The sequence below is a fragment of the Podarcis liolepis genome (assembly GCF_965112155.1).
Source record: "Podarcis liolepis genome assembly, chromosome: 15".
NCBI classification, from domain to species: domain Eukaryota; kingdom Metazoa; phylum Chordata; class Lepidosauria; order Squamata; family Lacertidae; genus Podarcis; species Podarcis liolepis.
Genome location: NC_139566.1, coordinates 30,802,549 through 30,827,673, shown reverse-complemented (window position 1 = coordinate 30,827,673; position 25,125 = coordinate 30,802,549). Strand labels below are relative to the sequence as shown.

Genomic DNA, 25,125 nt, shown 5'->3' with positions numbered 1-25,125 from the left:
TATAGAGCGAAAAATATGGTACATATATATATATATATGTCCTTTTGTTTGTTTGGTCTGGGCTGAGTCAAGCAAGCCCTTTTACAGGCTCACAAAGCTCCCATACACACTGTATGTTTAAAGCCATGTCACACCCACTTTGAACTGCCATGACTCCCCCCCCACCCAAAAAAATATAAAAAATTCTGGGAACTGTGGTCTGTTAAGGGCGCTGGGAGTTAGGAAACCTATTTCCCTCCCAGGGCTACAATTATTATTTGTCATTGTTTACTTATTTATTCATGGACTGACAGTGAAACCACTTTGAGAATTGTAGTTCTGGGAATCTGGATCTCCTAACAACTCTCAGCACCCTTAACAATCCACAGTTCCCAGAATGCTTTGGGGGAAGCCATGACAGTATAAACTGTTACAGGGCTGCAGGTAGGGCCTAAGCGCTGGAGTGGGTTCAAGAGAACCTTGAGACTCTCTTTGCAAGTGCCTGCCTTTCTTTAGTGAGGCCTTGGAGAGCGCAAAACCTTGTATTTTCAAAGGCACGTCAGCTTAATTCCAAGGTGATTAAAAACACCACCCGCTTTGGTTCATAGGCAGTGGGCAATTACAGTAAAATACTTAGCAAGGTATAAAATATTTAATAATATTGTGTCCTTTTATAGGTATCGATATATATAAGTATAAAAGTGCTTATAAAGAAACCTCTTTACTTTCTTTTCATTTAGTCTGCTTTTCTGATTGCTTCCTCCACTAATCTCTCATCTTCTCCCGACCCCGAAACCACCTTGTCCATTTGATTGGGCATTTGGGCTACCTATTCTCTGTTGCCTGAGTGAATGGGCATCTGCTGCTCCAGGTGTATCAGATTTCCGTGTTCTCAAACTGGGGCAGCACTACATCGTCTGCCAGGTTGTCTGGTTTCACGATTTCCCCCACTTTCCCCGCTCCTTCGGCTACCTCCAGACGGGAATGTCCAGCCTGTTTGGACTCCGATTTGCTGCTGACTTGCACTTCGCTTTTGTGAATTGGCTTGTGATCGCATTCAGTCCGGGGACTCTCCCCGTTTTTCATGACAGAAGTCGTCGAGACGCACTTGGGTTTTGGGGGCTGCATCCACACATGGCTCAAAACGGCATCGATGTGGAGCCGCCGGGCGACGTCCGGTTGGAGCATGCGGTAGATGAGGTCTTTGCATTCCATGGTCAGGTTTTTCGACTTGGGGAAATGCACCCGGTGTTCCTTTTGCAGCCTCAGCATCTTCCGAATGTTGGAGTCGTCATAAGGCATGGAGCCGCAGACCATGATGTACAGAATGACCCCTAGGCTCCACATATCGTAGATCTTGGGTTCATAGGGGATGCCTTGCAGCACCTCTGGGGCGGCGTAAGCAGCAGAACCGCAAAAGGTCTTGCTGTGGATAATTTTGCCGTCTTCATCGCGGGTCAAGCGTTTGGAGAAGCCAAAATCCGAAAGCTTGATGTGATAATCTTTGTCCAGAAGCAGGTTTTCACATTTCAAGTCCCGGTGGACAATGTCAGAATCATGGCAGTATTTTATAGCGGCGCATAGCTGGCGGAACATCTTCCTGGCAATGTCTTCGGGCATTGCCCCTTTGCTCTTGATGAACTCCAGCAAATCCCCCTGGACTCCCAACTCCATCACGATGTAGACTTTGCCATCTGACGTCTCAAAGATCTCATAGGTTTTTATGATGGATCGGTGGTTCACTTTGGCTAAGATGTCTATTTCCCTCGGAAGGAACCTCTCCAGAAAGTCCAGTGGAGCTTTCTTCCTGTCTATGATTTTTACTGCTACGTCAAATTTCAGCCGTTCTGAAAAGGCCGATTTCACCTTGGCGTAAGAGCCTTCTCCCAAATTTCCTCCCATGATGTAGCCTCTTTTTTTAAGGACGGCAGCGTCGTCCATCATGCTATAGGCAGACGCAAAGATAAGTTTGGTCACGTTGTTGGCATACTCTTCCAGCCACTTACTAGGTATTCCATCGTTGGTCATTGGAGGGTTGCCTGGTTCTGGGAAGTTGGATGACATAGAATTTTGAGCATTGTTTATTGGGTGATGTCTCCATGTGATGTCACAACTAGCATTAAGCAACTAGCAGTCTGTGATATAATAGTCAATATCAACCTCAGAGACAAATGATCTTTGGTGAGGGAATATTATAGGTTCTTTAAAAACAAGCAACCCATCTCTGTTCTTGTTTGGGTTGTTTTTTTTAGCCTGATAGTGAAAGAAGGAAATTGTCTTGTATGGAAAGAGTTTGGACATTTGCTGATTAGTACACAAGCACTATTTCCGTTCCACCTTCGCAATACTATCAAGCAACCCTCAAATTAATCTGAGTAGGGGAATTTCACCCCACTCCACAGTGTCCAAACGTTGAATTAGCTTATCATAAGTGTGTTTTAAATTGCGGGTGAAAGCTAGCAGCCACAAAAGGATTCCATGGAACACACGCAGACTGGGTACAGAAAACTTGACTGGACTTTGAAGTGTCCTTTATTCATTTCCCTGTAGCAAATACAGTGGTTAAACGTGAAATTTCCAGACAATGGATGAGGTAAGATGTCCTCGCTAAGTCAGCTTCTGAACAGATTCCCACAATGCATTGGGGTTGCAGAGGAATCAGGTGACATCATTTTTAAAATTCCGCATCTTGTTAAATATGAAATGCAAACGATGTGTTTTGAGGTGACAGAAACCAAGTTACATGTTAAGATGACCATCGTGTAGATTAAAATTAAGCACCAGAGTTTTTCAGATTACCAGTCGTGTAAAAAGCATGAATTAACAGCATTTAAAGATCTTTCAGGAAAGATCCCTGCAGAAAAAAATTCAAAATATCAGAAAACAGGCCCAAACAGACTCTGCATGGTCCTTCGCCTTGGGGTTTCACGGCGTTCTTCGTCTTGAGTGAATCACGTGGCTGCATGGAGTTCCTTGTGGCACTTTCACAATATTCTCAGCTCAAGCAAGTTAAACAGCCATTTTTGTGCGAAACCCACAGATTCAGCCTCTCTGGTTGTGGTGAGAAATTCTAAACTCCCACCCCAGTCCCAAAACTGTTCCTGTAGCTGTACGCAGGATTTTGAGGCACAATTCCAGGAGTACACCTGCCATCATGCTGGCATTCTGGGTGTCCCCAACATATTTCTCCCTCCTGACCTAGTCCACTTCATCCCCTGTCCCAGATCAAAGTATTGCCCCCAGTCCCTGGTGTGTGTGTGTGTGGGGGGAACCTCCTTCTGAACCTGTTGGTTCAGAACCCCCCCCCCTTGGAGGAGGCCAGAAAGGTTGTGTCCCATTGGTGCAATGATGGTTGCTCTCGCTGGTCTTCTGACTGGAAGTGCTCCACAGTGGTGGTGGGAGTACAGACCCTTTAGCATAAGCCCCTTAGCACAGTGATAGCTCACATGCTGGGACTCCCATCATGCCAAATCATTGGCCATGCTGGCTGAGGCTGATGAGTTTTGGAGTCCAACATTACCTAGAAGGCATCACTTTGGCTGTGCTGCCTCTGCCTTAGCAGATTACTAGTCTTTATCAACAGCAGCAGTCCTGAACATCTTAAATGCAAGGTCCCCTATTTCTTCTTGATCCTCCTCACCTACAATAATCAAGCTTTTTCAGCAGGATGCTTTAGGTGTTCATTTTACATATTTATGGAATCCTTAAATTAATATAGTTATCATGATCAACTTTGTGATTCACACCATCAAAACTGACAGTGCGGGTCATATATCAGGCAGGTTTACATCCGGAGATTCCATGTGTACAAGACCTGTAAACTGAAAATATGTTCTTTGTTCCAGTTGTACACTTTGGGATTTTGGTGGAAGGGAAGAGTGGCATTAGAAAACCCAGCAAGATCTAACTAGATAAAAACATTCACTTAAGAGGTCCCAGAAGGGTTGGGGAAGGGGTAGATGAGTGAACAACGGCTCTTATTTTCATCTGAGGAATGCTGGAGACTATGGCCTCGCCAACGATGACGAAAGCAGTTGGGTGAGCAAGCACCCTAACCCAACAGTTCGGCTTTGTGAATTTGCTGGTGCCGAGACTCAGATAGGCGACGAAAGGGCCGTCTCCTTCCAGAAGCACCTTCTCGCTTGTCAATATCATGGTTGGAGGCCCTTCTTTGGTTGCCCCCTGCCCCTCAACTTTGGGAGGTGGAAATTGTGGGAAAGGCTGCTCTCCAATATTGCCACTGTGTCCCCAGAGCCTAGGTAGAATCTAGACCCATATAAAAAAATGCGAAAATGTTTTAAAAAATATGTTGAATTTGCCACAAGCTCGCCATCGCCATCTAGTGTCACGTTTGAATAATGTACTTAGAACACTCTTAAAATGTTATTTGCAGCTGTATAGCTAAGTCCCTAGTCTGATAGGTTCCAGGCAGGGATCACTATCAGTTTTAAGTCCACATTGGCACATTTGGATTTTTGAGGGAGAACTCTGGACACTGCTGTTAAGTTGTGGGTGAACATATCAGACGACACAGCGATTCTTCAGACAGCTCTTGTTTATTCATAGGCCAGAACAGAACTGGGCTGAAGGGTTCAGCCAACTTGCTGATATAGAGCTCAACTACAAAGCAACAGTAACAACCTTTTGTAACTATCCAGTCACTGAACATCACTTTGAATTCCTTATTGGCATATGTGGACCTGAGTGAAAACTATCTACGGTATCCCCCTGCTGGCCCAGGGTGAGAACTTCAGTACTTCAGTACAAAACAACTGCTCTCTCCTCTCCTCTCTGCTGGATCAGCTCCCTCCTGCAGAGAAAGAGAGAGCATGTGTACATGCACATGTACACACAAGTTTGACTTTTCTGAGTGAATTGGGTTAAAGCCAGGTCTGGTGATATTAACCTGAGCCTTAAAAAGCACATAGAGCTGAGGCAGGAAATGGGGAAGAGGGGTACTCTTCCAACTTCCTCCTTCGGCTCTGTGTACTTTCCCAAGAGATTGAAAAGCAGCCACACTCACCAGTTCTTGACCAAGGGAATCATGAATGGAGGGAGGCTTGGTGAGTGCCCACAGCCAATATGTTGGCAACTTTTGCACCCAGCTGCGCCGTGGTCTAAACCACTGAGCCTAAGGCTTGCTGATCAGAAGGTCGGCGATTCGAATCCCCACGACGGGGTGAGCTCCCGTTGTTCAGTCCCAGCTCCTGCCAACTTAGCAGTTTGAAAGCACGCAGTGCAAGTAGATAAATAGGTACCGCTCCGGCGGGAAGGTAAACGGCATTTGCATGCGCTGCTCTGGTTTCGCCAGAAGCGGCTTAGTCATGCTGGCCACATGACAAGAAAAACTGCGGACAAACGCCGGATCCCTCGGCCAGTAAAGCGAGATGAGTGCCACAACCCCAGAGTCATTCTCAACTGGACTTAAATGTCAGGGGTACTTTACCTTTACCTTAAGAGCTTTCTACTTGCCCTAGCTTTTAACTGACCAGCAGGTGATAACACTGAAGGTGGGATATGGTTTTTTCTTTGTAAAAAAATGAAATAAGTATGTTAGCTGAGAAAGCCGCTTTGAAGAGGCAAGCTCCCTTGTCTACTCCCTACGCCCATCCTAGACAGAGTGCAGTGTTATTCCTAGCATGCAGATACCGAAATCCAGCATCGCCTGAGCTCTGCGAGTGCAGCTTTCTCCCGACTGCAGAGTGTTTGGGTTTCCGGCTTGCATCACAAGTCAATGGCAGTCACTCCTTAGGGCTTTAAAGTGTTGGTGCTCACATTTAAAGCCCTAAACGGCCTCGGTCCAGTATACCTGAAGGAGCATCTCCACCTCCATCGTTCTGCCCAGACACTGAGGTCCAGCGCCGAGGTCCTTCTGGCGGTTCCCTCACTACGAGAAGCCAAGCTACAGGGAACCAGGCAGAGGGCCTTCTCAGTAGTGGCACCCGCCCTGTGGAACACCCTCCCGCCAGATGTCAAAGAGAAAAACAACTACCAAATTTTTAGAATTCATCTGAAGGCAGCCCTGTTTAGGGAAGCTTTTAATGTTTAATAGGTTATTGTATTTTAGTGTTCTGTTGGAAGCTGCCCAAAGTGGCTGGGGGAAATACAGGGTTTATGAGGCAAAAATCCTGGCAGTGCTCCAGAGTGGGGTCTGGGTAGCTCACTGCATCCCGCTGTGCCACTCAAGCCCGTGTCTGCCAACTTGAAAGGCAGAGTGGGTGTGACCTGGGAGTGTGTTCCTGCCATGGACAAGCCTCCGTCTCCGGCCTGATTTGTGCTTGGTTTCTCCTTAATCTAGAATATTGGCATTAATCCAGAGGCGCTCCAGCAGCGAGGGATTTCTCGCGGTTCCCTCACTGCGAGAAGCGAGGTAACAGGGAACCAGGCAGAGGGTCTTCTTGGTAGTGTCACCCACCCTGTGGAACGCCCTCCCATCAGATGTCAAAGAGATAAACAACAACCTGACATTTAGAAGACATCTTAAAGCAGCCCTGTTCAGGGAAGTTTTTAATGTGTGACTTTTTAATCTTTGCTGGAAGCCGCCCAGAGTGGCTGGGGAAACCAGCCAAATGGGCGGGGTACAAATAAATAATTATATATATATATATATATATATATATATATATATATATATGATATATTATTATTAGCAATCAATCAGCTAATGAAAGAACTGAGCTTGGTTCTTTGAAGGTATCTGAATGTTTTATTTTTAAGCTTGCTAATCCTTACACAGCTGGGAAAGGAAAGGAAAGGGGAGGACAAGGTGCGTTGTGCTTTCAAAGGGTTTTCAAATGGTTTTATTTCTTGTCCTCCCCTGAATAATGAAAGAGACATGTGTAGCCATTTCTATGTTATTCTGTCTGTTACCACAGAAAAGAGGGGGGAGGCTTTTGGTTTATGCTCAAAAAGGACTTTAACAAGGTTTTATTATGCCCTCTCCCCTCGACTGAGGTTGAATGGATTTTATTTAAAATTATTTTTGGATCAGACCAGGAGTGTGATGGAGCGATGCAGAGCGAGAAGAATGAACGGCTGCTGAATAGATCTGGCAAGAGACCAAACTTGAGAAAATATTTTGTTTTTAACTGTGTGCTGAGGAAGAACTCCAGAGTGGAGTTTTAATGGCAGAGACTGGACATGTACTCTGTGAGTTATTTACGGCCGCAGCCTGTACACTAGTTGGTGAACAGTGGAAGGGATGGAATGGGACCTTGTAACATCCAGAAAAACACTGCAAAGAACTGGACAATGGAAGATAGTAATTAATTCTCCCAGCACAACAAGTCTCAAACAACAATGTTAATGAAGAATTACACACGTGTAGTGGATTTTATACTTATAAGATGTAACAGACGTGCTGTTTGTAAGGAGGAAAATGTGGTCAGCTGCAAGAATGACGTAACAAAGACTGACGGATGACAACTAAACATTAAATAAGAAATGAGACAGCTATGGGAGGAAACGATTGACATATGTTTGCAACAGGTGCGGGAAACCTGATTTTAAGAAATTGTATTAAATTAAAGTAATTTGGTTGGATTTGTAATAGTTTGGAAAATTAATAAAAATAATTGAGTCTATGAGGACTGGGACATTCGCAGGGAAAGCAAAATGCTTGTTTACAAAGCTATTGTACTACCAGCCTTACTGTATGCTTGTGAAACATGGACCACTTATAATAAACACCATCTCCAACTCCTCGAAAGATACCATCAACGGTGTCTCAGGAAAAAAATCACTTGGGAAGACAGGCAAACTAATGCCAGTGTACTGGACGAAGCAAAGATCACCAGTGTCGAAGCAATGATTCTTCAACATCAACTTCATTGGACTGGTCATGTGCTGATGCCTGATGATCGTTTTCCAAAGCAACTACTCTATTCCAAACTTAGAAGTGGAAAGCGTAATGCTGGTGGTCAACAGAAGTATTTTGGGCACTGTAGTTTTAACAGGAGGTTCTAGGCCAACCGCTTCCTGACTCATGAAGGGGAGTGCATCAAAATACCCTGCTAAACTAGAGGGGGGAACCCCATTATTTTAGCAGGGTGTGGCGCTGTGGGTTAAACCACAGAGCCTAGGACTTGCCGATCAGAAGGTCGGCGGTTCGAATCCCCACGACGGGGTGAGCTCTCATTGCTCGGTCCCTGCTCCTGCCAACCTAGCAGTTCGAAAGCATGTCAAAGTGCAAGTAGATAAATAGGTACTGCTCCGGCGGGAAGGTAAACAGCATTTCCGTGCGCTGCTCTGGTTCACCAGAAGCGGCTTAGTCATGCTGGCCACATGACCCAGAAGCTGTACGCTGGCTCTCTCCGCCAATAAAGTGAGATGATCACCGCAACCCCAGAATCGGTCACGACTGGATCTAATGGTCGGGGTCCCTTTACCTTACCTACTATGCTGAATCAGGAATGGGGGTTAATATCTAAGCAGGATTTAACCCCTGCTCATCGACTGACAAGTGGGGGTTAAACCCTGCTCTGTTTGGCTGTGTTGTGTGCCCCTGGTCCCTCCAGATAGCAGGCATGTGCAACAGGATTTTATCTTGCCTTCCTGCCCATCAGATGATGTCACACGAGCCACATCCACTGAGAAGCAGGTGGGCATGGTTTGGGGAAAACTGGCCGGAAGCCAGTCAAAATCACCCCTGATTTAGCTGAAATTCCTGCACATGCTAAGTAAGGAATCCATTTAAAAACAAAACACAGGGAGAGAATTTAAGATTATAGTTTTACTGGATCTGGATTTTCTATAACCTTAATTTCACTGGGACTGATTTCTTACGTGGAACTTCAGCACAGATACCTTATGTGTGTGTACCTTCCGTGGCAGAAGTTGCCATCACAGACGCAGACAGTTCAAAGGGTTTGCAGCTGGTCATCATTGCAGAAAAAACTGACTGGTGCTACAGCAGGCGGGTCTCTTTGAAGCTATGTTTTAGATCTCACGAGTAGCAGGTACCAACCTGGAAGGTGTATCAGGCCAAGACTCATCAGGACATGGCAAAAGTCACATCTACGCCACCCATTTTGAAAACACTCTTAGGCCACTTTTACCGTCATGGCTCCTCTCTACCCCAAAGGATCCTGGGAACTGTTGTTGGTTAAGGGTGCTAACCTCACGGAGCTAACCCCCCGGCATCCTTAGCAAATGACAGATCCCAGGACCCTCCATGATTGTTGAAGTGGTATAAGAGCGCTTTAAGCTGCATGGTGCGGTTGTTTACAGAGGATTAAAAAAGGGTGAGAAAAATCTATTCCCTCTCCATCCAACATTGTGCATCTTGCAAATGTCGAGAGGTGCAGGTGTTGTTGGCTCCTGTGGCCAACAACAATCTGAAAGGACTTGATGTTGACCAAAAGAAAAGAAAAGAAAATGCCTCCCAAATTGTTTTTATCTCTTTCCAAAAAAAGTTTTCAGGACGTAGTCTTTAAAGAGGTCTCTGGAACTGGCGGTGCAACAGAAACCCACTGTCCTATTCACCTCTGCTTGTCGCTGGGCTGCTGGATTTTTCAAAGACAAGTCCTTTGCATCTTGTCAGATAGGACATCCAAGTCTGCATGCCTTTCTTCCTGGAGAATTTGCTCGTTGTCTGAAGGCTCCGGCCCCGACGAATCTTTCCCAAACATGGCCCTTATCTGATTATGGTGGTGGGAGCATTCCCCCGACTTCATGAGCGTGGTGTCCGAAGCGGATCTCTGGTCCTGCATCCACACATGCATTAAAACCTCGTCGATGCAGATTCGGCGGGAGACGTCGGGTTGGAGCATACGGTAAATGAGATCTTTGCATTCGGGTGACAGCACTTTGGACCGGGGGAAATGTACCCGGTGCTCCTTCTGTAGCTTGAGCATTTTCTTAATGTTCGAGTCATCGTAAGGCATCGAGCCACACACCATGATGAACAGCACCACCCCCAAGCTCCATATGTCGTAAACCTTCGGCTGGTAAGGGATGCCTTGCAGCACTTCCGGGGCCGCGTAGGCCGCCGAACCGCAGAAAGTCTTGCTGAGGACCACCCTGCCATCTTCGTCGCGGGGGACTCTCTTGGAAAAGCCAAAGTCCGTCAGTTTGATGTTGTATTCTTTGTCCAGAAGAAGGTTCTCGCATTTCAAGTCCCGGTGGACAATGTCCAGCTCGTGGCAGTACTTGATGGCGCTGGCGAGCTGGTAGAACATCTTGCGGGCTACGTCTTCAGGAATGGCTCCTCTCTTCTTGATGAACTCCAGCAAGTCTCCTTGCACGCCCAGTTCCGTCACGATGTAGACTTTGCCGTCGGAGGTCTCAAAGATCTCATAGGTCTTGATGATGCCGGGGTGCTTCACCCTGGCCAGCATCTCTATCTCTCTGGGGAGGAACCTCTCCAAGAAGTCCCGAGGAGCCTTCCTCTTGTCGATGATCTTGACGGCCACGTTGCACTTCAGCCGATCCGAGTAGGCCGATTTCACCTTGGCGTAAGACCCTTCTCCGAGCTTGATCCCCATGATGTAGCCTCTCTTTTTAAGAACTTCAGCATCATCCATAGTCCTGGAGGCAGACCCTAAGCAATATGTTCAAGTTGGCTGAGCATCCCGTATCCTGCCCCCCTCCGATTCACGCACATTCCAGGATGGTCATCTGAAATGGCCTGGGGCTCCCCTTCCTGGGATGTTGCAGGAGAACCCTCAACATTCTTTTGTGATGTCACAATGGCTTGTGTCAGAGCTGAGTCATTCGGGACGCCAAGGGTTCAGGTAACATTCCCGCATGTCATCTGAAAGTACGGGCTTGTGTCTATTTATTTATTTCCTTATTTGATGTCTTCATATCCCACCTTTCTCCCAGACTGAAATTCATGGCAACTTGCAACTTTAAAAACATCAATATATAAAATCCAAAGCCATAAAAATAAACTCATCCACCCCAAATAGCATACATTTAGAACCAGCAATTAAAATGTCATTTGTCCAGACAGGGAATTCCACAATATGGGGCAGCAACAGAAAAGACTCTTGTCTCTTGTCACGAGCAGCTGTGCTTCTGAGGTGCTTACCTGAGGATCTCAACACCCAGGCAGGTTTATGTAGGGAGATATGATATTTCAGGTAGCCTGGGAGCCTTTAAAAGAGTTGGCCTTTTTGCAAAAAGACCAACCTATGTATTGCAGACAGGAGGGAGATCAAAGCTCCATGCTACATTTTCCCTACAAAACTATAGGTATGGATATGTCAAGTAAACTTAGGGCACATTCTTCTTCCAAAGGGAATGCTGGGAATTGTAACCCTGGGAGGGGAATGGTATGTGTGGGTCTCCTAACAACTCTCAGCACCCTGAACAAAAGGCAGGGCCCAGAATTGTTTGCAGGAAACTGTGGATGTTTAAAGCGGTATGGTACCACTTTAAATGTATAGTGCAGATGGGGCCCGGGACTAACACTGGATCTACTAAATATTTGGAAGAGTGGTTGGTCTGTCTGTCCACCTGTTTGTTGGTTGTCTATCTGCCTCTTGAGAAATCATCACTAAACTTGACACAAGGGGTCCTGAGGTGGCGGCGGCAGTTAGCAGTGGCATTTGGACGCCGGGTGCCAACCTGAATCAAGATGGTGGACCAAAATATGACTGTAAAGCGACTTGGCCCTTTTTGGCATAGATTTGGCTGCCTCTGGGGATATCATTACCAAACCTGGCATGCGGTTTCCCAAAGGGCAGGGGGAACGTGGTGTTTGCCTACACTTGGATTCCAGGCGCCATTTTGATTCAAGATGGCGGACCCATTATTTGGTGTGATGGGTCCACACACAGACAAATTACACTATCCATTTTTTAAAAAAACATTTTTTTGGTTTCTACAAATTCCTGGGCACTCCCAGCTAGTTCTTAATTAAGGCAGAGCTATGGGACACGATTGGCACTGTGGGTTAAACCACAGAGCCTAGGACTTGCCGATCAGAAGGTCGGCGGTTCGAATCCCCACAACGGGGTGAGCTCCCGTTGCTCCGTCCCTGCTCCTGCCAACCTAGCAGTTCAAAAGCATGCCAAAGTGCAAGTAGATAAATAGGTACCACTCCGGCGGGAAGGTAAACAGCGTTTCCATGCGCTGCTCTGGTTCGCCAGAAGCGGCTTAGTCATGCTGACCACATGACCCAGAAGCTGTACACCGGCTCCCTCGGCCAATAAAGCGAGATGAGCGCCGCAACCCCAGAGTCTGCCATGACTGGACCTAATGGTCAGGGGTCCCTTTACCTTTTATGGGTCACAAGGAACATGGGACTGATGTCAAGGCTGATAGCCCCACATCACGCTGCTGACTAACTTCCTCCTTGTCAACCTGGCCCACTTATGATACACAAAAACTGTTGAAGAAATAGAATACAGTAAAGGACACACACTTAGAAAGAACAGCCCTCCCTTCCCCTGTCTTCAGGTACCCTTGAATCAAGGAGAACACGGTCAATGGAACGTGCCTTGCCTACAGATGATGTGCTGCATCTCTCCAATGGTGTCACTGCACCTTGGTAAAACATCAAAGCTTTGATAAACAAGGAAGTTTGGAGGCGATTCTTATTAATAAGAGCCACTATTCCATTCATCACAGAAGGCTCTTGGGAGATGATTCCTTTGAAGAAAAAACCCCACCCGCCCTGCTTGAAGAGGAGGACTGCTCTGCCTCTGATGAATGGCGCCAGATCTTTCCCGCCAAAGGTGACATTTCTTCCCCATTAAGTTTTGGGAAGATCTTTCAGAAGAACCTTGAATCAAATTGAGAGCTGTACTGAAACCCACTCTCTTGTTTTATTTTTTTTTAAGATTTTAAACATCTTTACTGAACCTTCAAAAAGGACATAATTATATGTGCACTAAACTGGGTGAGACATAAATAAAAGAGAAATAAAAAGAGAAACAGAACCCGTGTAGAAGGGAAAATAAAGAGGGGAGGAGGGGACCCCAAAACTGTATCCGTTACAAGGTTGTAATTGTACTTCACCAGATCTTAACCTATTACAGTATTTGTAAGAATGGATTCCAAATATCACTGAATTTGTCCAAGGCAAATCTGCGTTTATATGCAAGTTGTTCATATGTTGTGAGCTTGTATAAGTCTTCAATCGTAGAAGGGAGCCGCATTTTTATTTTTCCGATTCATCAGGATGAGTCTTTTTGCTGTGGTCAGGGCACAGAGAGTCCACTCGTATTGTCCTTTTCTAAGGTTCTATATGCTGGGTATATAATTCAAGAGGACATTTTGCTCTGTAAATGTAAATTTGTTCTCTGTTTACACACACACACACACACACACACACACACACGACATAATGATTAATAAGGGGACGTGGGTGGCGCTGTGGGTTAAACCACAGAGCCTAGGGCTTGCCAATCAGAAGGTCGGCGGTTCGAATCCCTGCGACGGGGTGAGCTCCCGTTGCTCGGTCCCTGCTCCTGCCAACCTAGCAGTTTGAAAGCACGTCAAAGTGCAAGTAGATAAATAAGTATCGCTCTGGTGGGAAAGTAAACGGCGTTTCCGTGCGCTGCTCTGGTTCACCAGAAGCGGCTTAGTCATGCTGGCCACATGACCCAGAAGCTGTACGCCAGCTCCCTCGGCCAATAAAGCGAGATGAGGGCCGCAACCCCAGAGTTGGCCACAACTGGACCTAATGGTCAGGAGTCCCTTTACCTATATGCTGGGTATATAATTAAGAGGACATTTTGCTCTGTAAATGTAAGGTTGTTCTCTGTCTACACACACACACACACATACACACACACACACACACACACACACACACACACACACACCCCCCATAATAAAATGAGTCCTGGGCTGTCAAAAAAAGGAAGAAGTAGCACAAGAGGAGGAGGAGGAGGAGTGTGGAATAGTGGTTAGAGCGTTAAGAGACACACTTCCCCTTTTCAAGCCCCCACCCAAAGCTATGTGTGGGAACAAGTGACTTTGGAACGGCCAATGTCTCAGAGCCCAATGGCAGAAAAGGGAGTGCGGTAATCAAATATGCTTTTTAGTTCCTAGGTGTTTCTTGACATCCTAGCAAGGAGATTTCTGCATTTCAGGGCTTGGGCTTGGTGATCCTTGGCAGACCCCTTCCATCTCTGTAATTCTACAAAGGCCATATTTATTTATTCTTCCCCTGTATCTTTGTTTCATTTTGCTGTTTTATGTTCTTAAAAGGTAAAGGACCCCTGACAGTTAAGTCCAGTCATGAATGACTCTGGGGTTGCGGCGCTCATCTCGCTTTACTGGCCGAGAGAGCCGGCATTTGTCTGCAGACAGTTTTTCTGGGTCATGTGGCCAGCAGGACTAAGCCGCTTCTGGCGATACCAGAGCAGCGCACGGAAACGCCGTGTTCTTAGGATACGTTTAAGGATTTCATAATGTGTAATTCGGCCCTAAGCCTCTGTGCCTGGCCCCTTGGAACTCTCCCCAGGTGACACTCCAGGTGACACTCCACAACCCCTCACCTGCTTAAAACCCCCAGGTGAGTTTGCCAACCTGGAAAAGTGCCCTTGAACTCTGATCACAGTCCTTGGTCTGCTGGATGGAGGACAGAGAGGGGTTTGCGGAGAAACTTGCCTTTGCGGAGAAACTTGCCTACAGTACGAACAGGGGAGGGGGGGAGGGGATGCCTCCATTGCTTTTTCCTGAGACTCTGAAGAGCGGACAATATAGGGCTAGGTAGGCAAAGTACCTGACCTTTGATAAGGCAACTGTCTATGCTATGTAGCTTGGACTACTGCAATGCGCTCTACCTTTGAAGGTGACCCGGAAACTGCAAGTAATCCAGAATGCAGCAGCTAGACTGGTGACTGGGAGTGGCCGCTGAGACCATATAACACAGGACCTACATTGGCTTCACGAGCACAATTCAAAGTTTTGGTGCTGACCTTTAAAGCCCTATATAGCCCAGTATACCTGAAGGAGCGTCTTCACCCCCATTGTTCAACCCGGAAACTGAGTTCCAGCTCCGAGGGCCTTCTGGCATTTCCCTCACCGCGAGAAGTGAGGTTAGAAGGGACCCGGCAAAGGGCCTTCTCGGGAGTGGTGCCCACCCCGTGGAACGCCCTCCCGTCAGATGTCAAGGAAATAAACAACTACCTGAATTTTAGAAGACACCTGAAGGCAGCCCTGTATTGGGAAGTTTTTAATGTTTGATGTTTTGTCGTATTTTTAATATTCTGTTGGAAGCCACCCAGAGTGGCTGGGGAAACCCAGCCAGATGGGCAGGGTATAAATTATTATTATTATTATTATTATTATTATTATTATTATTATTATTATTAATAATAATAATGTATTATGTACCTGGAAACTGCTATTCCCAATATATTTCTTCCTTGTTTCCTGGCTAAGCATGAGGTGGCTGCCTCTCAAGGTCTATAGTAGGTAGAGAAACTTTCTCAACCCAAGGGCCATGTTCCCTTCTGCGAAACCACCTGAGGGCCACATCATGCCAGTGGTGGGCAGGGCCAGAGGCACAAGTGGGTGGAGCAACAAATGCACATTTTTTGCTTCTGTCATCTCACTGTTGCCCTTCTATAACAAAGCAAGGAGTAAGATAGGGACCGAACTAGACAGAGTTGGCATTGATGCCCCCTACTGGCGACCTCCCTGCCTGCTGCCCCACATGTCCCAATGGGCACCAGCCACCACTAAATGGGTTTACTTATTTAGCTAACTTTTATATACCGCTTGATTGTAATTCGCTGGCCTTTGACACTTAAGATGCATATTCTCCACCCTATTTTTGTGATTGCATTTTTGTTTTGCCACAATAAGTTTTAAAGCTGTTTTTAAAGTTGCATTTTAAATTGTGGAATCCTGCCCCAGAATCTTAGGATGAAGGGAAGGTAATAAATTAGTAATTTTATTGTTACCCAAATGTGACTGCAATAAGATGAAATGGAACATTCAAATTAACAGAATAGGGCCAGCTAAAAATTATGGTATTGGAAAGTTTAAAAAGGAAAGAAGGATGACCTTCGTGCATATAATAGCTCACAACCGTTCAGACCAGATGGTCTGAAAGGACTAGAATAGTTTAATCCACAGCCCATCTACCTGGCTGCAATTGGTGGAGGGAAGGGGGAAGTGGAAAGTCCCCTCTCCTTTTTCAGAGCTGTTTCCATGGACTCTGCTGGAACCAGCTGCATCATATGAAAGCAGCAAACGCCCCTCCATTAGCTTTGCCGGAACCCAGTGCTATCAGTTCTTACCCTCCATTCTACCCGATCAATAGCATAACTTCATTCTGTAACTGTTATGTACTGAGTTGAATAGGATCCAAAATGCAGCAGTCTGATTGGTCCTAGAACAATGCAGCAGTATGATTGGTCCGCAGGAGCCACCCATCCAGCTCCAGATGGAAGTGAATCCACAACCTGATTGGCCTACAGGAGAATCCCAGAATTAGCCAATCATGTGCAGCCCATTGTGTAAATAATGTATATAAAGCAGATACTTTGGGGGAACTTTCATTCCTCCTCACCACTATGAGCTGAATAAAGAGCATGAAATCCACTCTTGACTCAGAGTATATTTCAGTAACGCTAATGAAAGGGTTGGTAGCTGAAAGTGCTCATTTTTCTTCTACCCTCCCCATTCCCCTTTCCTTTGAAGCCTTATATCTTAGTACGCCAGCTGTTGTTTCCGGTGTGCTTTAGGAGAAAGCTGGTATAAGCTGAAATGTAAATAATGAAAACCTAAGTAGAAATGCACGAAACAAACAACCAACCAACCATGTAAATAATATCCTGATCTCATAAGGAGAGCAGTGCAGTGGAGCTTACGGAAAAGGAATTCACATTTACTGTACTCTGCAAAAGCAAGCTCGTTCATGTTTCTCCTTTACCAGTTAGCTACTCTTACAAGATGCGGGACTTCAGGCGCTTCCCTTGCACCCAGGGGTGGTTCAAAACATCTTCGATCCGTAGTCGGTGAGAAACGTCGGGCTGCAGCATGCGGAAAATAAGGTCTTTGCATTCCATACTCAGGGAATCTGGGAAGAGCACTCTGTGTTCCTTCTGCAGTCGCAGCATCCTCTTGACGTTGGAGTCATCATAGGGCATGTACCCAGAGACCATGACATACAGGATGACGCCCAAGCTCCACATGTCATAAATTTTGGGGTGGTAAGGGATGCCTTGGATGACCTCAGGAGCGGCATAAGCTGCCGAGCCACAGAAAGTCTGGCTGGGGATGATTTTCCCGCTCCCGTCCCGGAAGCACCGCTTGGAAAACCCGAAATCCGACAGTTTGACGTTCATCTCTTTGTCCAGGAGGACATTGTCGCATTTCAGGTCCCTGTGGACCACGTCTAAATCGTGGCAATATTTGACGGCGCAGCACAGCTGGCGGAACATCCGGCAGGCAACTTCCTCTGGCAGACCGTGGTTGCTCTTTATGAACTCCAAGAGGTCTCCCTGCACACAGAGCTCCATCACGATGTAAACCTTTCCGGACGTCTCAAAGATCTCGTAGATTTTGACGATGGAGCAGTGGTTCACCATCGACAAGATATCCAACTCCCGGGGGAGGAATTTTTCCAGGAACTCGTTTGGGACTTTCCTCCGGTCTGTGATTTTCACGGCCACGTTGAATTTCAGGCGCTCCGAGTAGGCGGATTTCACTTTGGCAAAGGAACTCTCGCCCAGAGTATGCCCCAAAATATAACCTTTCTTCTTCAGCACAGCTGCATCATCCATGACGCGAAGGGTGGGAAGACCCACCTCCCATCTGAGTGTAATTTAGTGGTGCATTCCTTCCGGCTGTGTGGTGCTCATCCTTGGGGTGGGAGATTAGACATACTGCCTGGTTTCTTCAGCACTGTTTTGAATACCTGATGTCATCAGCTGAGGTCATAAGGAGCATGAAAATGTGATTCAGGGGCTTAAATGAAAATTGTACACTATCGTTGCCCATTGAGATCCCCAAACAATCGCAGCTAATTCCACGGGGCAGAATGTGCCTGCTAGATCAGACAAAGACCCTTCTAGGACAGCATCCTATCTCCCATAGTGACCAGCCGGATGCCTTTCGGAAGCCCAGAAACAGCTACCCATAACTCTGGATAATAAGCATGTAAGAATTCCAATGCTGACCTGTATTCACCACAATCAGCATTGTATCCATTCTGCTGCAGTTTGATTTCCACCAAATACTATGTGTCTCGTCTCACTAAAGGTAAAGGTAAAGGTACCCCTGCCCGTACGGGCCAGTCTTGACAGACTCTAGGGTTGTGCGCTCATCTCTCTCTAGAGGCCGGGAGCCAGTGCTGTCCGCAGACACTTCCAGGTCACGTGGCCAGCGTGACAAAGCTGCTCTGGCGAACCGGCACCAGAGCAGCACACGGAAACGCCGTTTACCTTCCCGCTAGTAAGCGGTCCCTATTTATCTACTTGCACTTTGACGTGCTTTCAAACTGCTAGGTGGGCAGGAGCTGGGACCGAACGACGGGATCTCACCCCGCCGCGGGGATTCGAACCGCCGACCATGCGATCGGCAAGTCCTAGGTGCTGAGGTTTTACCCACAGCGCCACCCGCGTCCCACCATCTCATCTCACTACCTGCTATTTAATATAATGGATGCTATGAACATTGATTTTAATGTAAAGCCTTGGCTTTATATAGAACAATTCCACCCTTTTGAGGCTAGAGTGCAAACCAAACAACATTTTAGCACAGTGGTACCTTGGTTCTCAAACTTAATCCATTCTGGAAGTCCGTTCCAAAACCAAAGCATTCCAAAACCAAGGCACATAGAAAGTAGTGCAAAATGGATTAATACGTTCCAGACTTTCAAAAACAACCCCTAAAACAGCAATTTAAGATTAATTTCACTATCTAACGAGACTATTGATTCATAAAATGAAAGCAATAAACAATGTACTGCAGCCACACAATCAATCAATCAGTCAGTCAGTCAGAAGCTGAACTGGGTTCCACACAGTCACAAAAACAAAAAAGCCGCAAAAACGAAAACACAGCTAGCAAAAACAGACAGACCTCAGGGTAACACACAAAAGGGAAGTGTGGCACTCAAAACGCAGCATGTTCGGCTTCCAAAAAATGTTCACAAACCGGAACACTTGCTTCCAGGTTTTCAGTGTTGGGGTTTCAAGTTATTTGAAGGTACCACTGCATCCCTTTTTGGTGTCTCCTGTCCCCATATGTGGGGAGGGCTAGTCTTGCTATGGATAGAGAAGCAGAGCGAGTGGGTGTGAGAAATGAAATAACACAACAGGATGTTATCCCTCATCCCTGCACCTTTGCTGGGAATTCAAGCTATCTGTTTCCATTTCTCGTAGGTGAGAAATCCCTGCTTTTCCCAATTGAAGGGATGGTGTGGAGGAAATGGACTCAGAAGAATGTAAGAGCCTGTTGGGTCAGGCCAGTGGTCCATCTCATCCAGGATCCTGCTCTCACAGTGGCCAACCACAGATGCCTGTGGGAAGCTCATAAGCAGGATTCAAACACAAGAGCCCTCTCCCCTCCTGTGGGATCTAGTAGCTGATATTCAGAAGCATCGCTGCCTCCAACTGTGGAGACAAGCATAGCCATAATGACCTATTGAAAGCCCTCTTCTCCATGAATCTGTTGAACCCTCTTCTAAAGCCGCCCACCTTGGAGGCCATCACTGCCTTGATTGGCTCTACACTGAGGAGGACCAGTATTTGGATCCAATCTGTTAAGTTGTGGGTGAACATATCAGACGACACAGCGATTCTTCAAACAGCTCTTGTTTATCCACAGGCCAGAACAGAACTGAGCTGAAGGGTTCAGTCAGCCTGCTTATATAGAGCTCCAGTACAACGTTACTGTAACAACTTTCTAAAACTATCCAATCACTGAACGTCACTTTCGATCCCTTATTTGCATAACTATCTACAGTATCCCCCTGCTGGCCCAGGGTGAGAACTTCAGTACATAACACAATCCAATACCTCAAGGACAATAATGATTGTTGTTACCAAGCGAGAATAGCCAAACCAAACCTGTGTGACCCAACTGCAGAATACAGTGGTACCTTGGGTTAAGAACTTAATTCGTTCTGGAGGTCCGTTCTTAACCTGAAACTGTTCTTAACCTGAAGCACCACTTTAGCTAATGGGGCCTCCTGCTGCCGCTCTGCTGCTGCGCGATTTCTGTTCTCATCCTGAAGCAAAGTTCTTAACCTGAGGTACTATTTCTGAGTCTGTAACCTGAAGCATCTGAAACCTGAAGCGTCTGTAACCCGAGGTACCACTGTACTTGGTGTGACACTAAATCGTGATTTAGGAAATCAGGAAGTCCTCCGATGCCTTTGTAACTCTTGTGGATACGAATTCTCTTTGAAGGCCACGCATTGTGCTTCTCTGTAGAGAGATTTCTTCTTCCTCTTCTACTTTTCTACAAAGGGGACAGATTTATGCTTTGTTTCCTTCTTACAATCGCCTTCTTACCGAGGCTGCGGAAACCATGGGGGGGGGGGAGAGAGAGAAGCCACCTCCTCGACCTCTTTCCATCTCACTGCCCAATGAGGGGCATATCATTAAGAGCAGATTGCTGTTAGGCCAGCTCCCCTCCAGTTCCTTATAACCAGGAATCATCAGTCAGAGGGAAACGGCACAGGCCTAAGAACTTGCAAGCTTATTGCTCTGCAGTAGTACAGCAGGCAGCTGAAAAGGAAAACACGCACTAACCAGACTCTGGATGCACTGACGTGAAGATTTGGGGGGCAACAGATGTTGACATGCCATCTGTCCCTCCGTTGCAGGGGTGGGGAAACGGTGGCCTTCCAGATGCTGCCAGACCATAACTCCAGTCATCCCTGGCCATTCACCATACTGGCTAGGGATGAATAGAGTTGGAAGTTCAAGAACATCTGGAGGATCGGAGACCCAACACCTCTGATCTGTTGCATCTGTTACTGCAGATATATTTATTTACTACAGAGTTAGTGCCTGTTTGTTAGCTCTCTACATAGCTGTCAACCGTCCCTTATTTGATGGGAAAGTCCCTTATCTCAGCGCTGTGTCCCGCTGCTGTCCCTTATTGATGATGTCCCTTAAATTTCCCGGGTTTCAAAGGAAACAGCTCCTCTCCCTCCCTCCCTGCCGGCCAGGGAGGAAGGAGGCTCCAACTGTGTTGCTTGGCTGTGTTGCTCACAGTCTAAGAATGACTGAGGGGTGGAGCTTGCATGCCTTGTTGGCTGGGGACCTGCCTTTGCTCAGCGCTTCCCAGTGGAGAGGTGACGGTGGTTTCCCTTGCTGCATCCCCTTTGCCGGGTTGCTGTGCTGTGGGAACCACTGCTTGAGGCTTCGTTTGGCTGCTGGCTGGGCTTTCTGCCTTTGGCTCAGAGGGGTTCAGAAGCTGAACATACCTGTGCTTGGAAAATCCCTTATTTTGGCTGCTGGTCCCTTATTTTCAAATCTGTAAGTTGACAGCTATGGCTCTCCATGGTACATCATTTTCTCTACTTCATCCCCATTTTTGTCTTATTAATATTAATATTTATTGAATTTATATACCGCCTACACCCAGAGGTCTCTGGGCGGTTCACAGAAAAGATCACAATATATAAAATCAAAATAAGAACAATAACCCAATAACCCCCCCCCCAAAAAAACCACATTTTAATAGGGCGTAGGATGTCAAACAGATCAATCAAAGGCCTGGTTAAAAAGGAATGTTTTTGCCTGGCGCCTAAAGGTGAATAATGAAGGCGCCGGGCGAACTTCCCTGGGGAGAGAATTACACAGATGGGGAGCCACTGCAGAGAAGGCCTGTTCTCATGCTGCCACCCTCTGGACCTCTTGAGGAGAAGGGACACGCAGGGACACGAAGAAGGGCCTCAGAAGATGATATCAGGGTATGGCTAGGTCCATATGGAAAGAGGCGGTCCTTGAGGTATTGCAGCATTTTTTGGAATGCCTTGGCAATGTTTTGTCACTGTGAGTCAGTAGAGTTGGCTGATCTCGGTCCCCAGGGTCTCTAGATCATGGTTGGACCCAGTGCCCAGTGTGTGTGGTTTTTTTGTGGGTGGAGTGGGGGGAGGGGAGCCTCAAAGATCTGTTGCTATTTCATACCCACCAACATTTCTCAGATGAAAATAGGGACACCCATAATAATAATAATAATGGTAATATTTGCAACCCTCCCATCTGATGAGGTTGCCCCGGCCACTCTGGGTGCCTTCCAACATATATAAAAACATAATAAAACGTTAAACACTAAATAAACATTTCCTATACAGGACTGCCTTCAGATGTCTTCCAAATGTTATATACAGTGGTGCCTCGCAAGACGAAATTAATTCGTTCTGCGAGTTTTTTCGTCTAGCGAATTTTTCATCTTGCGAAGCACGAAATCCCATAGGAATGCATTGAAATTCAATTAATGTGTTCCTATGGTCAAAAAAAGTCCAAACAAAGCCAAATTTGGTACAACAAGAGTTTATTAAGTGCTCTTTAAAGTCACACATACTGTAAAGAGCATTTCAAAAATTGAAGTAAAACAAGCCCATAGGGAAATTCGTCTTGCGAAGCAGCTCAAAAAACGCAAAACCCTTTCGTCTAGCGAGTTTTTCGTCTTGCGAGGCATTCGTCTTGCGGGGCACCACTGTAGTTACTTATCTCCTTGGCTCAGGAGTAACATAACACCATACCTTCCAACATTTCTCCAATGAAAACAGGGACGTCCTAAGGAAAAGCGGGAAATTCCGGAATCAAATCAGAAACCGGGACGGCTTCTGTAAATCTGGGACTGTCCCTGGAAAATAGGGACACTTGGAGGATCTGCTATTTTTACAACGGGGTCTCAGCAGGGTCCCTGTCGGCTGTGCCCTAGAGCTGTCCAATCAGCATGAAAGGGAAGCTTTTTAGCCACTGAGAAGAAGCTTCCTCACCCTTTGTGCTGATTGGAGCCAAGCAAAGTGAAAGGAGTCAGCCACCAAGCATTGGCTCCTAGGACCACTCTGGAGAAGGTGCTAAGGAGTTGTTCTGCATGCTTCAAGGTTGATACAGAAAACACAATTTCAAGAGAATGTCGTGCAAATTCTATTACACACGATGGAGCCTTCAAGGAAAGCCACTCCGAAAGAAGATAGGGCATGCCAAAATCATTTGCCTACGTAATGGTAAAGGTAAAGGACCCTTGGATGGTTACATCCAGTCAAAAGCGATGATGGGGTTGCGACGCTCATCTTGCTTTTCAGGCCAAGGGAGCCGGCGTTTGTCCATAGACAGCTTTCCGGGTCATGTGGCCAGCAGGACTAAACTGCTTCTGGAGCAACGGAACACCGTGGTAGAAACCAGAGCGCACGGAAGCGCTGTTTACCTTCCCACCACGGCAGTACCTATTTATCTACTTGTATTGGCATGCTTTCGAACTGCTAGGTTGGCGGGTGCTGGGACAGAGCAATGGGAACTCATTCCGTTGCTGGGATTCAAACCGCCGACCTTCTGATCGGCAAGCCCAAGAGTCTCAGTGGTGCAGACCATAGCGCCACCCACGTCCCAGATGATGCGGAAGGAAAAAAAGGGGAAAGGTAAAGAAACCTGAATGGTTAAGTCCAGTCAAAGGCGACTATGGGGTTGCGGTGCCCATCTTCCTTTCAGGCCAAGGGAGCCAGTGTTTGTCCAGAGACAGCTTCCCGGGTCATGTGGCCAGCATGATTAAACCGCTTCTGGCGCAAAGGAACACGGTGACGGATACGAGGGCAGACGGAAACGCCATTTCCCTTCCCGCCACAGTGGTACCTATTTATCTACTTGTATTGGCATGCTTTCGAACTGCTAGGTTGGCAGGAGCTGGGACAGAGCAACGTACTTGCAGGCAGAAAATAGGAGAGCTAGCCGAAAGGCAACACATGGAGATGTGTGTTGATAATTGCAGTGCTGTCCCAATCTATCTATGCGATGTGAGCAAACCGTTAAAACAAATTCTCACCTCCGAACACATCCCCCCACCTGGTCTCCTGTGCTTTACTGGCTTTTTGCCAATAACCAGGTGTTGCCCCCCTTCATCGCATTGTGGGAAGACCTGCAGAAACCACAGGATGAGCAGGTGTCTCAGCCACGTCTCTGAGAAATGCAAACCGCAACCAACCAAACAACCACTTTGTCGATCTTTGCCTTGGCGCTGGCAGGCAGCACTGGGGGCGTGCGCCTGACACCTGCGACTTAGACGTTTGATTCAAAAGGCAGGCAATGCAAACTAGGAGAACGTCTGTGGATGCCTCTGTGGCAATCACACAGGGTCCCCGGACGGTTCACCATCTATTGATCCCTGTGCCACCACTTGATTTCTCGCTGCCACCACCCAGGCCCTACCTGGTACAATACTGAGTCCATTCAGGTTTAAATTGGAACATAAACTTATGTTTATTTATTGCAGTTTAACAAGCGCGTGGTTTCATAAACGGTATTGGTCAATTACAGTCATAGGGTGCCTATCCAGACCTATAACTTCCACTACCTGCTCTCACTCACTAAACCACCTCTCAGATATTTACTTGTCTTCCTAGCTCCTAACTGTTCCTGACTCAACTTATTTCGCTACACTAACTCAACCTACACAGACTCTATCCCAATTCATTCCCACTCCAACCAACCACCCGACAAACTCCCCTTTCGCCCCTCTCAGAGCTGGTTTTATAGTCCCTCTGACTCCACCCCCCTGGGTTCTGATTGGGTAACCTGTTTAACTATTTCACCTCCATCACTGAAATATACTCAGAGTCGAGAGTGGATATCATGCTCTTTATTCAGCTCATAGTGGTGAAGAGGAATGAAAGTCCCCTCAAAGTATCTGCTTTATATACATTATTTACACAATGGGCTGCACGTGATTGGCTAATTCCGGAATTCTTCTGTGGGCCAATCAGGTTGTGGATTCACTTCCCTCTGGAGCTGGATTGGGTGGCTCCTGCAGACCAATCATACTGCTGCATTGTTCTAGGACCAATCAGACTGCTGCATTCTGAATCCTATTGTTCTAGCACCAATCAGACTGCTGCATTTTGGGTCCTATTGTTCTAGGACCAATCAGACTGCTGCATTTTGGATCCTATTCAACTCAGTACATAATAGGTAACCTGTTTAACTATTTCACCTCCAGCACTCTCATATATTAACGTCACAGCCTCTACTCTCTCTCTCTCTTTCTCTCTCTCTCTGA

At 46.7% G+C, this 25,125-nt stretch overlaps 3 protein-coding genes and 1 long non-coding RNA gene across 4 annotated transcripts; 1 reads left to right on the top strand and 3 right to left on the bottom strand.

Moving 5' to 3' along the window:
- Positions 1 to 616: 616 nt before the first annotated feature.
- LOC310695091 (testis-specific serine/threonine-protein kinase 2-like) lies at positions 617 to 2,352 on the bottom strand. Its single transcript, XM_083479063.1, has one exon. The coding sequence runs from the start codon at positions 2,041 to 2,043 to the stop codon at positions 856 to 858; it is 1,188 nt and encodes a 395-aa protein (XP_083335189.1). The 5' UTR covers positions 2,044 to 2,352; the 3' UTR covers positions 617 to 855.
- Positions 2,353 to 8,690: 6,338 nt separating this feature from the next.
- LOC310694719 (testis-specific serine/threonine-protein kinase 1-like) lies at positions 8,691 to 10,640 on the bottom strand. The gene is made up of 2 exons (XM_083478078.1): positions 9,463 to 10,640; positions 8,691 to 8,944 (listed from the first exon to the last, which is right to left on the bottom strand). Exon 1 carries the CDS (start codon positions 10,500 to 10,502, stop codon positions 9,492 to 9,494), a length of 1,011 nt encoding a protein of 336 aa, XP_083334204.1. The 5' UTR covers positions 10,503 to 10,640; the 3' UTR covers positions 8,691 to 8,944; positions 9,463 to 9,491.
- A 50-nt stretch (positions 10,641 to 10,690) lies between these two features.
- On the top strand, positions 10,691 to 13,068 carry LOC310694720. Its single transcript, XR_014519801.1, has 3 exons — positions 10,691 to 10,738; positions 12,556 to 12,662; positions 12,768 to 13,068. It is a non-coding gene; the product is annotated as an uncharacterized lncRNA (long non-coding RNA).
- A 3,685-nt stretch (positions 13,069 to 16,753) lies between these two features.
- On the bottom strand, positions 16,754 to 17,793 carry LOC310693908 (testis-specific serine/threonine-protein kinase 1-like). The gene has a single exon (XM_083476295.1). It carries the CDS (start codon positions 17,670 to 17,672, stop codon positions 16,833 to 16,835), a length of 840 nt encoding a protein of 279 aa, XP_083332421.1. The 5' UTR covers positions 17,673 to 17,793; the 3' UTR covers positions 16,754 to 16,832.
- Positions 17,794 to 25,125: the final 7,332 nt, after the last annotated feature.